Source organism: Alternaria ethzedia (genome assembly GCF_023757985.1).
Source record: "Alternaria ethzedia strain BMP 0044 chromosome Unknown scaffold_44, whole genome shotgun sequence".
Lineage (NCBI taxonomy): Eukaryota > Fungi > Ascomycota > Dothideomycetes > Pleosporales > Pleosporaceae > Alternaria > Alternaria ethzedia.
Window position 1 is genome coordinate 111,925 of NW_026056237.1, and position 12,945 is coordinate 124,869.

The following is a 12,945-nucleotide window of genomic DNA, read 5'->3' on the forward strand; positions in this document are numbered from 1 at the left end:
ATATTTTCCCCCGGCTTTTCCTTCATTTAGATCTATACCCTCTCATATCTCAGCATTTCAACTATATTACCTACACATGTCTCTATGTAGCTGCAATGTGTTTAATACAAACATTCATGTTCTTGTACCTGCCATTATATTCTGTCTCATTGATTCATGCGCGCAGATAAAGATAAAGAGGCACATGGAATGGACCTTGGATACACGGAACACATGACATTTGCCTACTGTTGCTAGTCTCTCAATTGCACATCCGTACGAGCTCTCAGTCCACCGACCATGAACGCCTTCATTGAGAAAATGCACTCGTCGTTCAGTACCTGTGCGCCTTAGCCCCGCTAAATGATGCCGCTATGCAACGCCACTCGAAATCCATCAAGCCTCGAATGTATGAGCTTCTTCCGATAAAGCTCACCGAGCCAACTGCTGCATCAAATGAAAAATGCTCCCATCCTCGATCTTGAAACCATCCATCTGTCAACTCATCGGTCCTTGGTTTCCGTTCGTGTTCTGCCACCATCCCGGGTCGTACTCTTCTTGCGTATGGTGGTGCCCCTCATGTGTCGTTTGTGGGTAGCTCACATGTTCTGTCGGCTGCGCGTAGCTCCCTCGGTGCGCATACCCAGTGTCTGCCTGGCTATGCGGGTTGCCGTACACACTGCCTCCCATATTGTGATTGAAGCCGTTGATATGGCTCGATCGCCAGTCCTCGCTGATCTTGAAACCATCCCGACCAAGACGATCGCCTACGTCTGTGTTGTGGAGAACACTCTCCAGGCCCATCGGACTTATTTGCTGATAGGTGTGACGTGGCAGAATCGGTCCTGGTACTCCAGGAATAGGGTTCCAAAACATGGATTCTGCCGTATCGGTAGATGGAGATGTCATCGCCGTGGACATGTTGGGTGCGGACGACATGGGCTGCGAGTACTGATATGTCGGTAAAGGCATTCCTGTGTTGTAATTATGATGGGTGGGTGTGTGCCCTACAACAGGTGATGGTTGGTGTTGGCTCGATACCACACTACTCGGCCTCGAATTGGCGGGATGTGTAGCCAATTGCAACCCTGGTTGAGGAGCAAACATCGACAGGCTCTCCCTCCTCTGAGTAATAGGTGGATGGAGGCGGCCAGGTCCTATCCGATTGCCGGTAATAGTTGTTGTATTGGGAGGTATCATAAGAGGATCTGTCGGAGGACTGATAGTACCTTGGGGCTTGTTGGGGTCACTTGTCGGTATCAACGAGGAGTTGCCTAATTCTTCAGGAAAGGGCAACTTCCACGTCTTCGCAAGGGTGTATATGACGCGGAAACTCCTCGCCCCGAAATAGTGACATTCGTGAAGATCGTCTAGGCCCTGCATGCCTTCGATGAGGTTTTGGCGAGAAATGCTGTTATCCTTTGAATATAGCAAGTGCACAACACAGACAGTGAGTAATACGTGTGGTATGAGCAGGTGAGCTTGACGAAAGTCGTAGAACTGCCGGTAGATCCGGACAAGTTCAGACACTTTGTTGGCCGCATCTACGCAGATGTCGCGGGGGCGTATATCGGAATGAATAAGATCGACTTTGAGCAGAGGCCGGAAAAGGTGCACGATGATGGTCCAATAAAGCATGCTACGTGTAGTGTCAGTTCGGTTCGCAAAGTAAGCATGGATGTTCAGACATACTGTAGTACCAAGATGTGTGGCTCGGGTTCCTTCTTTCCTTCCAGGCTTATCAAAGCTGGCAGTTTTCTATACCAGGCTTGGTATTTATGATAAAAATCAAGCAGTTTACTGCTCGTAAGTCGCTCTTTTGGCGCAAAGAACATGTGGTTGTTGTCATTGACGAGCTCCACGAGTGATGTGAATTCCTGGAGGAACATGCGAATGGTTACGACTCCGCCTCCTGCGATTTGTGAGGGGGCGGGATAAGCCTCAGGAAGGTCAGACGTCTCTTCCAGCATAGGCTTTTCGAGAGTAATGGCAGCTCGAGGGAGCTGAGATATGCGGCCAGTAACGATCGTCCAGATTCTGCGTCGAGTTAGCCCAGTCGGGGTAAAAGTAACCAAGATAACTCACGTATCCACAGTGAAGCAGCCCCAGAATGTGACCTTTCTCACTTCGATCTCACTTGGTGTCAAGCCCAGCGCAGAATTGGCGCCATAGTTCAAGTGCAAACCAAGCTCAACACACATACGAAGACACCTTCCCATGTAGGAAAAGCCTGAACTTTCTCTCCCTGTACTCGGCTCACGCATCGACATAATGCAGAGCGCCTGAACAGTCGTCAGGCTCGGGGTTTCATCTTCGAACAGAAGTCGCCTGGCCTCGGCAAAGAAGTGATCGCCTGCAGTACGGAAGTTGTCAGGATCCGTGCGACCTGCAGGGTCTTCTGTGAGATGACATGCATATGCGCATATAGCATTGACCAGTAGAGAGCAGCAGTACTTGTCGCGTCCCGCTCTGAAGTCCTTGTAAAAGCACTCTCGGCTGAAGAGCACGTAGAAGGGATGACTCCAGGTGAAATAGAGGTCAAGCAGCGTCTCAACAAAAGCCAGGTCATCGGTTACGTTGGTCCATGTTGACCCTTGACGCTCTGGCTTCACGCTGTTGGTACGCAGCCGCCCGCCACCGAAATTCTCATCTTCGGGTACCAGGCCTAGGCTTGCAGAATGTCCAAAGTGTCTGCTCTGGCCGGTGGATGTAACAGATGGCTTCCCAAGCAGCACACTAAGATCTGACTCGAGGCTCTGAACGTCGACGGGCTCGCTCTGCGTCAGCGTCACGTTCTTGCGCCATGTTTCAGCTAGGGAGGTGATGTCGAGGCTGGGGTCTCTTCGAATATGATTGAGAAATTCTTGGACATGCTCCTCAGGTAGACGTCTCAGCGAATTGACAATAAATTCGGCGCTCGAGGTATTCTCAGGGCTGGAGGTGGCGACAAGGGAGGCGTCGCGCTTGATCCCAGTATTGTTTGCGATCGTCGGAGTAGCCTTAGTGCGACGACTCTCGCTCTCAGCATCGTAATGACATTCAGTCTTGTAGACGGCAGTGCAAGTCGCGCACACGGGTGTACCACCGTCACACTGTAGATGAGGTGTCAGCAGGAGGGCACTTGGCGAAGGACCGGGAAAGTTGCCCGGAGAATGGCCCAAACAAGACTTGCGGATAATCCTCGCTGGTGTCGAGCCTTCCGCGGAGGCGAATCTCTAGCATCGGGCCAGATGTAGGAGCTCAATGTGGAATTGGATCATGCAGTGGGAAGATTGATGCTTACTTTGGACTTGCGTTTCCGGCAGGGCACACAGGCCGACTGGACACAGCGCCGCTTACTGGCTTTTGTGTCCTGCGCCTGTGAGTTATCTTGGTCGTCTCTGTTGTTGGAAGAGGTGGCAGTAGCGGCGCGGGCCATGGTTGATCACGAGGGGAATGAAGAGGCAGTCCGCGTGGGCTCCGAGGACGAGTTAGTTATTCCATTCTCTGGGCCGGGTAGGAGAGTAATATGATTAGCCACCAATGTCGAGGGAGAAGAACAGCGGGCTCGGATTAGGTAGCTGTGACGTTGGCGCCCGTCGCGACGTTCAACGTGCCTGCCTTAGTTTGCGTTCGGCAAGATCAAAGCCCATGGATGATTTTCGGTAGGGTGGCAAACGCAGAGGCGGCATCCAAAAGGATCGATGCGCGACCACGACGAAGAGGCTCGATTGGCCTGGTATCGGATCTAGATTGGGAGTTAAACGCCTACTGCAGTAGCCGATGGGCTGTAACAGATGTATAGGTCGCGTCCGACAGGCTGTGCCGCACGTGGGAATTCGAATCGAGGTCCCGGAGACATGGGTCAGCTGACATGTCCGGACGCGAGGGGCCTTTGCGGAGATAGAAGCGAACTTGGGACGACTCTATCGGTGGAGCCTGTTTTCGGGTACTGCAGCATCTGCTTGCGACAGGACAGAGTTTTTTGGAGCACCACCAGCATCAACGACTAGCTTCGGCATGGCGCACCGAGCTGGACGAATTTGCCATGGCTATCTTCACACGGATGATGCAAGGCGGCACACGTGCTTGTGCGCGATCTCGATGTCGGTCAGACAAGGGAGCGACACTGACAAGAGCTGCTTGTAGGCAAGAGGATAGACTGGAGGAAGAGGGGTTCGCGGAGCGTGTCCTATGTCATGTTGGCTCGCGGCTGCAAGCGAAGGGATCTCCAACAGCCAGGGTTCTTGCTTTTGGTGGAGGGGAAGGCCCGATAGCATCCGCTGCCAATGCATCCTCCTGGTCACCTCTTCTTACAGTGTGGCGACTCTGCCGGCACCCACACTGGCTTCCGCGAGGCTGGAAGTCCTTGCCGGTGAACATCGGCCTCTCAATGGGTAAAGACACCAGGTGGCGGTGCCTATTACCACTCTATCGGAACGTCTCGACTAGTCTACAGCTGCAAGCCTTATCCTACGTTTTACCGGTAAGATGCACGTCACGAAGATGGAGATTTGGTTCTACTCTTTTGCCCATTCGGCTCGCATGTGAACTATTCGTCTCGCCGACGGTTCTGTCAGCTCGGCCGAGGGTGGTAGACAAGTTTGTATGATCATGGGTAGCATCTGAACTGGTTCTCGCTGCTGAACTTGCTGTATTCCGACTCGGAATGACTTTGAGCCTTTGAGCCCATCTGTGGACCCTGATCCTGTAGAGTCGTGGCACTTTTATCTATACATCAAGTCTAATAACTTTCATCCATCTCGGCGCAAAAACATCGTACACGTGCAGCTGGCGCCTTCACTCCCGTTATACCCGACTTACATCATCCGGCCTATCAAGCGCCATTGACGGGTTGAACACCCTTTAGCGGTGGAAGCAAGCTCCTCGCGCCTTGTCTCGCCTGCTGAGCTAGTACAGCATCCATGATGACCAATGCAGCCATCATCTCGACAATGGGCACTGCACGAGGCACTACACAAGGATCGTGCCTGCCCTTGGCCTCCAACACTCCTTCTTCCTGGTCGTATGTGACTGTAGACTGCGCCTGTCCAATTGTCGCTGCCGGCTTAAAAGCTACGTTGAAGTAGATGGGCGCGCCGTTGGTGATACCACCCTGGATACCGCCCGAGTTGTTGGTCTTGGTGGTGAGCTTGGGTTTTGAGCGGTACTTGCTTGCATCGGGGTTTTCGCCTGCCGGGACAGCAGGAGCTTTGACGAACGCGTCATTGTGAATTGAGCCCGGTAGTTGTGCGCCTCCGAAGCCGGATCCGATTTCAAAACCCTTGGTTGCGGGAATCGACAGCATAGCGTGTCCCAGCTTGGCCTCCAGCTTGTCAAAGCATGGCTCTCCCAAGCCTGTCGGGCAACCTCTTATTACGCAAGTCACAGTGCCACCTATGCTGTCTTGTGCGTCGCGGTACTTGGCGATCAAGTCTTCCATGCGCTTGGTGACATCGTCGCTCGGACACCTAACGGGCAGGTACTCGTCTACCTTGTCGCGTGTAATCGAGTCGATTAGCTTGAGGTACTCTGGGTTCGTGGACGCGGTGGGGTGTTCGGGTGTGGGAGGGAAGAGGAACTCGTTTCCGATGGAGTTGGTGAATGCGATGATCTCGATACCGTAGGCTTCGCGCAGGTACTTCTCCGCTATCGCACCGGCTGCTACTCGTCCTGGGCACCATTAGCATTTGTACGGTGGTTGTGCCGGAATCCGCTCACCAATGGTCTCTCGTGCGCTACTTCGTCCACCACCTGAGCTAGCCTTCACACCGTACTTCTCCAGGTATGTCCAGTCGGCGTGGCTCGGTCTTGGGTACATGTCCATGGTCTTGTTGCCGTAGTCTTGCTTGCGCTGGTTCTCGTTCATGACCCTGATGCCGATCGGGGTGCCCAGTGTGATACCAAATTCTGTGCCAGACTGGATCTCTACGCGGTCCTTCTCATTGCGGGGGGTAGTGATGGCGGACTGGCCCGGTCGGCGGCGCGTCATCTGGGGTTGGATGTCATCCTCAGTAAGGGCCATGCCCGGCGGGCAACCGTCGATAATGGCGCCGACGGAAAGACAATGGGATTCGCCATAGCTATCGCAGGTCAGTAGACGTCGGGCAACTATACTGCGCGTATGCATACGTGGTGACCCTGAAGTGCGTGCCAAAGGTAGACATTATGGTTGTGGTGTTGGCGTGATAGTGGGGATTCGGCTCCCTTGTGAACGGCGACTAGTCAATGAGATGCGTGCTCGGTGTATCCAAAGGTCTGTGTATGTGTCCAAAGAGCGTCGGTTTAATTATTGTGTCGTTGCAGGTCCAGACGCGTGCGCTAGAATAATCAACGTCAGAGTCACTCTAGGAGTTTTATTTATTTAGCGGGGCGCGGAGTGCAGCCGTCTGGGAACCCGAGATCGGCCACCGATGGTAAGGCTGGTGTGAACCAAACGACGGTACCCTCCCATCGGAGCGTCAACGCAATGTCGCACATTCTTCAAAGTTACAATTGCGGTGCGAGGAAAGTCATTCGTTCAGCGATTGATGGGGTTGCTAATATGCAGACACCAAGATAACCCCACAGGCAATGCGAACGAGCATGGCTAGATCCCACTCCGTACGTGTACTTGAGGCATCTCAACTGCGTGATCAGATTCAGAAGAAACATGGAACAAATGGCAAGTAAGTGGGCTGTCTTCGCCCTCGGGATGGTGACTGGAGTATGTTGCTATGAGGATGTGCTTGCAGGGTCAACGTTGTCGCCCAGACAGACGACCCCACACCACATGACATGCGCTGTTCTTGCGCTGTACAAAGCGTCCGGTCAAGGAAAGACTGGCGACCACATGTGCGTGGGCGAGTGGGCCGAACAACTCGAGACGATGCCACGCGCGCGGGCGACTGCGCCTGGAAACGGGTTCCATGGTTGAGGGCGCAGATGGCAGGAGTGGCAGGAGCGGCAGTCGCATCATCTGAGTGTCAAGTAAGATGAAGGGGCGCCTAGCCTACAGTATAGTCGACGCCGACGAACATGGAGAACAGAGTTTGGTCGTGTCTGAGGGATGGACGGACAGTGGGTGGACTGGCAGGCACGAAGATCATCCGGGATTACTAGCGCGGACCCTGCCGTGACTTCTCAAGAAGTTTTGCTTGCAGCCAGCAACACGACGCCCTAAACACCCCTCTTTCCTCCATCACATCCCCCACCAAACCGCCCAACATGACTGAGTACGTCAAGGTCGAGAAGATCATCCCCAAGTTCCCGCCGCCGGCGTTCAGCGACATCGCCAAGGCCTCCAACGACGTATGTTTTGGCTCCCCGCGACGAGCTTCCCCATGGCGCCATTGCTAACGGAGCCGCCCTCCAGCTCATCAACAAGGACTTCTACCACACTGCCGCAGGTCCGAGACTCCAATTGATCCGCCTGCCCTCCCACTGACGCGCCCACAGCTGCCCTTGAGGTCAAGCTCAAGGCCCCCAACGGTGTCAACTTCACCGCCAAGGGAACCTCTGCCCACGATGGCCCCGTCACTTCCTCGGTAAGCCCGCCATTGTACGCGGAAAACCGCCATGGCTAACGCGTCCACCAGCTCGAGGGCAAGAAGTCGCTTTCCAACGGTACGACAAACGATTCCTTTCTCCCCCGCTCCACGAGCCTCTCTGTACCCCTTCATACGTCTTCCAACTTTCAATCTTATATATTCCACGTGAAGCAGCCTCCCGGCAAGGGGGGCTTTTCCGTGGCGGGCTACGGAATCAACCTACTGACAACGGACGACGCAGGCATCAGCATCACCCAGTCATGGAACACTGCCAACATGCTGGCCACCAAGGTCGAGCTCAACGACACCTTTGCCAGCGGCTTGAAGACTGAGATTCTCTCCAACTTCAACCCCGCTGCCGGCAACAAGGGCCAGAAGGTCAACCTTCACTTCAAGCAGCCTGCCTTCCACGGCCGCGCTTTCGTCGACTACTCGGCTGCTGGCGCCATTGGCACCACCGCTGATGCTGTCGTTAGCCACGAGGGCATGGTCGTTGGTGGTGAAGTCGGTTACGATGTGCAGAAGGCTGCCATCACCAAGTACTCCGCCGCTGTCGGATACACCACCCCTCTCTACAACGCTGCCGTGACTGCCACCAACTCCCTGAGCGTTTTCACCGCCTCGTACTACCAGCGCGTCAACCCCGCTGTCGAGGCCGGTGCCCGCGCTGTCTGGGACTCAAAGTCCGGCAACAACGTCGGTCTTGAGCTCGCTGCCAAGTACAAGCTTGACCCTGCGTCTTTCGCTAAGGTATGACGGTCCCTGACATGCACGAGGGCGTCTGTACTAATCCCATCCAGGCCAAGATCAACAACCTCGGCATTGCTTCCCTCGCCTACAACACCAAGGTCAACAGCGGTCTGACCTTCGGTATTGGTGGCTCTTTCGATACCCAGAAGCTGAACGAGGCCGGCCACAAGCTCGGCACCAGCTTCACCTTCGAGGGCTAAGCACCTCGAAAAGAGACATATTTGTGGAAAAGAGATGAAAGAGCTGGCTTTTAGATTCTTTTGGTTCTCGCGAAGCAGTATCATATCAATCTAGTGCTGATGAGCGAACGGAGCATACTCCTTGGGTGTGTGTGCGACAATTCGTCTCAATACAATTTACTGGAACTCTGGACCCCGATCTATATGCTCGTAGTGATGATGTATACTTACTGAATCTGTACCCCTAGTAAAGACATGGAGCGTACTGGCGTTAGTTTGTTCAAGGAAGAGAAAGGCAAGTGGAAGCTGATCAATCGGGTATGGTATGTTTTTTACTTCTTGTTGTTTCCGGTATATGCAGTGCCCAGTCATGGTCATGAAACCGTTGCTTCATTAGCGCGGAACACATAGCTTCGTTCTACTTGTTGTCACATGTTACTATGAAATTGCAGACGCTTCATGTTTGACGTGTAATTGGAGCTTAGTAGTCGTCACCGCGACTAAGAATCTCCTTGCAGTTGGGGCGAAGCACGAATGTCTGTCTTGCGTTAGAAATATCTTCAAAGCGTTGACGAATGAGACTGGCTGCTTACGTGTTCACTCTGTGCTGTATAACTGCCCTTGATATCGCAAAGCGGGGGGTAGGCCTCGACAATACCCGCGCTGACCAGGTTGTTCAAGCCCAAGAGGTACTTGTCATGGCCCATGCGATCGAGATACCGCCTGCAGAAAGGCAGAGTACCGAAGTTCTTGGTAATGGAGTTGAGGAGTGTCTTTGCTGACGAGACGCGGAGAGCGACTTTGGGTGCGTCGGCCTTTTTGGCGTAGTGAGATGTCTCCATCTGTGGTACTTGTTAGATCAAGTGTAGGCTTACTAGTAGGCGAGTGACTTACATCATCCCGAACGTATCCCTTTCCTGTGCTGCCGAATGTTTCGATAGCAAATGTCTCGCCTTCTTCCATCTTTGTCTGGTCGCCGCCCTTGACGATCGGTACAGTTTTTCCGCCGTGGATGGTGTAGTGTCCGATGGAGTGTCCGTTCAGATTCCTTATGCACTTGACGGGCAGCATCTGTCCCTTGATTTCCACCTCGTAGCTCTCCATGACTTCCTGGATAGCAGCGCCAATGTCGCTCATGCGGACGTCGATACCGGCTTCCTTGATACCGGCGTTTGTCGCAGCCTTGCATGCGTTGATGAGATTGTCGTATACGGGGTCGAAGGTCAGGGTGAACGCGCTGTCCACAATACGTCCATTGATGTGTACGCCGAAATCGACCTTCATGACATCTTCGTAGTTGATGACCATTTTGTTGCCCGCATTGGGGGTGTAATGCGCTGCACAGTGGTTTATGCTCAGACCAGTCGGGAATCCCATGCCCGCTATTTGCGCGTCACCATCCTCCAGACCCTGGTGTCCTGTCAAGGCGCGAACAGAGTCCTCGATACCCTCTGCGATCTCGGTGAGCGACATGCCCGGCTTGATCCAGTTCTGAGCCCATTGTCGAACTTGACGGTGGATCTCTGAGCCTTTGCGGTATTCGGTGAGGAAGTCGTTGTTCATGCGGTCGAGGTGGCGCTTCTCTTCATTGGTGGTCCGGTAGGCGTTCTCGTTGACGTATTCTTGGATTTCGCCCTCGGGGTACGAATCGTTGGGGAACAGCTCATCGATGCGAACTCGTGGCGGTGATGTCTGCACCTTGGGCCCTCCTGCGCCGCCTGCTGCGCCAGCCTTCTTCTTCTTTCTGGGCTTCCTCTTCTTCTTCTTTTTCGCAGCGCCTTCGCCGGCTTCTGGTGCTCCATCCTCGGCCTCGTTGTCATCGTCTGAGTCTTCGTGATCCGCATCGCCTGTGGGCTTTTCGCCGTTCTCCGTTGTACCATTTGCTGGTTTGCCGTTGGTGTCGTCCACTGTACGCTGTTAGGCGATGTAACGCGAGAGGTAGCGTTTCCATACACTTCATGTTGGCGACTTCGTCCGCTACCTTGGCCGCCATGTTGGCCGTGTCGAGAGTATAATAGTGCGTGTCTCGTGGACAATCTCGAAATTTACGAGCGTCTCGAAACGCCCCGCTAACTGACGCCGGTGGAGTGTCGCCCACTGACTGGGTTCTGAAGCTAGGCCATGCTTGTCTTAGCCTCGGGAGCTTGGCGATGACGTCCTCCATGCGCGCCGAACATTCACCCAAACTCATGTTTCTGCATGGGCACCCTCACCTTCGGATATTGGTAATGGGCAATGCCACCCCGCCCATCTAGCCTACTGCGATCAATCGCTCAAACGTCGACTTCTCGGTTGTCGCGCATATCCTCGCCATACATCTGTCACTCATGTCTCCGTCGCACGGGTCCCGCTCTTTCGCGGCGCATACAAGTCTCGCAGTTCCATGCTACGGCCCCACGATACGCGGACGCCCTAGTCAATCATTACGAGACGCTACACCTCACTTCGGCGGCGTCTGCTTCTGAGATCAAGCGCCAGTTCTACACGCTCTCGAAGAAAAACCACCCGGACCATAACCGCAACGACCCCGAAGCCTCCACACGTTTCGTCGCAATCAGCGAGGCATACCACGTTCTCTCTGTACCAGAGAAGCGCGCGCAATACGATGCACAACTAGAGCACTCGCAAAGACAATCACGCTGGGGAGCGAGCAGGAGTGAATATCCGCAAGGGAGTTACAGTTCCGCTGCATATGGCTCAAGGCCGGCCAGCGGGCTGAACAAAAAGCGCAGCACCTTCAGAGGGCCACCGCCCTCATTCTATAAGGCCGGTGGCTATGGACGTCACGGCGCGAAGCGAGCCGAATACGCATATTCCAACGCACAGGAGAATGGGGAGGCTTCCAGGCATGCTGGTCAAGAATCCTACGGCGAATGGGGTGGATTTGGCCCTGGTCAGCAGAAACAAGGGAATCAAGTTCCACACTTTGACAACGTCAGGCACAAGGAAACGCAGGACAACGTGAACGAGCATATTTGGGCTAGGCGGAAAAAGCTGCGTAGGAACATCAAGGTAGAGGAGGAGTGGGAAAAGGGCAACATGATTGTCAACTTTCTCGCGGTTTCTGCTGTTATCGCCATGATTGGGATTACGGCCAAGTTTTTCGAGAGCCGGCACGAGTCGCATCCACGTAAAACTAAAGAGAGCGCTTGAGCTAGTGGTGTAATCGCTATCTATCCCGGCGAAGAAATCAGTATGAAGATTAATCATGTGCGCAGAGAATTTCGAGGCCAACGTGAACGCTACATTCATTGATCTACCGTTTGTACTGCAATGTAGGCTGTGAAAGAGACACGTCTGGTTCCGACATTGTATGAGGTGCCGCCGCTTGATCTACTAGCGACCTGCACATCTCCTCATATTCTTCTCGATTTCGTTCCGATTCGCTTGGACGTCTCCATCCATCTTTAGATTTATTACAATTCTCTAGGCGTTCTAGAGCAGGCCTCAAAAGGTTCCATAACAAGTATGGCACCGCACGCGTCATCATGCAGGCTGGCTCCTGCTTCGCGCCATGAATGTACATGGTCCAGTCCATGCTCGATTCTGGTGAATGCTTCCGAAATGCGCACCCGCTTTCGAGCTCAGTCGGTAGTCGCAGTAGTCCCTCATGATGTAGTCGACTGAAGTAGGTCCATATCGGCTGGAGGAAGAACATGTGTACCCACCAACGCGGCACGATAATGCGCGTATCATAATCGCTGCGACCAGTTGTTGCATCCAACTGGTAGTAATACGTAGTAATCTTGCCCGGATAGTCGATAGTCCAGATGTTGCCGCCGAAGGTATGACGCTCCCAAGCATTCCCTAGTTCGGGATCGGTGTCAGCCAACTGATAAAGAGGGTCGCCATGGGTAGTCGTGGGTCTACAAATATGTTAGTGGCAACTCGCAATGAACATGTTCAAAGATCGACTTACGAGGATGAATTCTCGATGCTGCTGCGATGATACCAGACGGCATGGGCAAGTTCGTGGCAAAGAGCGATAGCGATTCTCAGGAAGATCGCCTCTTGATCGTATAGAGACCCATGATTGATAACGTGACGGAGTGCGTAGAGGTGATGAGTATGGAGCTGGATCCGTGGACAGTATACAATCTCGGAAACACTCGCGCCTTCGCCGAAATATGTCATGGCATCGAATTGGAACCCGTCCTCGTCAAGTTCATCAAACTCGAGCCTTAGATATCTCGGCAGGGTGATGTCAAGCGTTTCAGTCGTCATCAGGTGAGCTGTTTGAGTTGCCTCATATGCCGATGGAGCAAGATAATACCTTCGCTTCTCCTTAAGATACTTGAGTTCCCCATGAAGGACATAGTTGTGGAAAGACAGGGAGGATGCTTGCCTAGTAAGCTGCGTAGCAATTTTCAGAGCAGGTAGTAGCTGCAGGTAGGTCTCGCAGCTTAAGTTCACCCACTGCGCTTGCTGGAATAACGGATGTATGTCTTCGCAAGTAGCATTTGTGGGCGTTATGCTGTTGAGAAATGCCAGTGCCGGCCGATGGCGAGCAATATCAAGACTTGTAGAAA

The 12,945-nt window shown here is 53.5% G+C and overlaps 5 protein-coding genes across 5 annotated transcripts; 2 read left to right on the forward strand and 3 right to left on the reverse strand.

Annotated features, from left to right (window-relative positions):
- Window positions 1–477: 477 nt before the first annotated feature.
- J4E87_010202 (uncharacterized protein) lies at window positions 478–3,397 on the reverse strand (the record flags this gene model as incomplete). Its single annotated transcript, XM_049381776.1, has 4 exons — window positions 478–1,618; window positions 1,672–2,016; window positions 2,065–3,071; window positions 3,263–3,397. The coding sequence occupies 4 exons, from the start codon at window positions 3,395–3,397 to the stop codon at window positions 478–480; spliced, it is 2,628 nt and encodes an 875-aa protein (XP_049228483.1).
- A 1,398-nt stretch (window positions 3,398–4,795) lies between these two features.
- Window positions 4,796–6,125, reverse strand: ARO2 (bifunctional chorismate synthase/riboflavin reductase [NAD(P)H] aro2; the record flags this gene model as incomplete). Its single annotated transcript, XM_049381777.1, has 3 exons — window positions 4,796–5,631; window positions 5,680–6,041; window positions 6,091–6,125. The coding sequence occupies 3 exons, from the start codon at window positions 6,123–6,125 to the stop codon at window positions 4,796–4,798; spliced, it is 1,233 nt and encodes a 410-aa protein (XP_049228484.1).
- A 1,039-nt stretch (window positions 6,126–7,164) lies between these two features.
- J4E87_010204 (uncharacterized protein) lies at window positions 7,165–8,437 on the forward strand (the record flags this gene model as incomplete). Its single annotated transcript, XM_049381778.1, has 6 exons — window positions 7,165–7,248; window positions 7,313–7,346; window positions 7,396–7,484; window positions 7,536–7,563; window positions 7,729–8,237; window positions 8,288–8,437. 6 exons carry the CDS (start codon window positions 7,165–7,167, stop codon window positions 8,435–8,437), a joined length of 894 nt encoding a protein of 297 aa, XP_049228485.1.
- Window positions 8,438–8,897: 460 nt separating this feature from the next.
- On the reverse strand, window positions 8,898–10,409 carry J4E87_010205 (uncharacterized protein; the record flags this gene model as incomplete). Its single annotated transcript, XM_049381779.1, has 4 exons — window positions 8,898–8,954; window positions 9,010–9,258; window positions 9,311–10,323; window positions 10,370–10,409. 4 exons carry the CDS (start codon window positions 10,407–10,409, stop codon window positions 8,898–8,900), a joined length of 1,359 nt encoding a protein of 452 aa, XP_049228486.1.
- Window positions 10,410–10,651: 242 nt separating this feature from the next.
- On the forward strand, window positions 10,652–11,569 carry J4E87_010206 (uncharacterized protein; the record flags this gene model as incomplete). The annotated part of the gene is made up of 1 exon (XM_049381780.1): window positions 10,652–11,569. The coding sequence occupies one exon, from the start codon at window positions 10,652–10,654 to the stop codon at window positions 11,567–11,569; it is 918 nt and encodes a 305-aa protein (XP_049228487.1).
- Window positions 11,570–12,945: the final 1,376 nt, after the last annotated feature.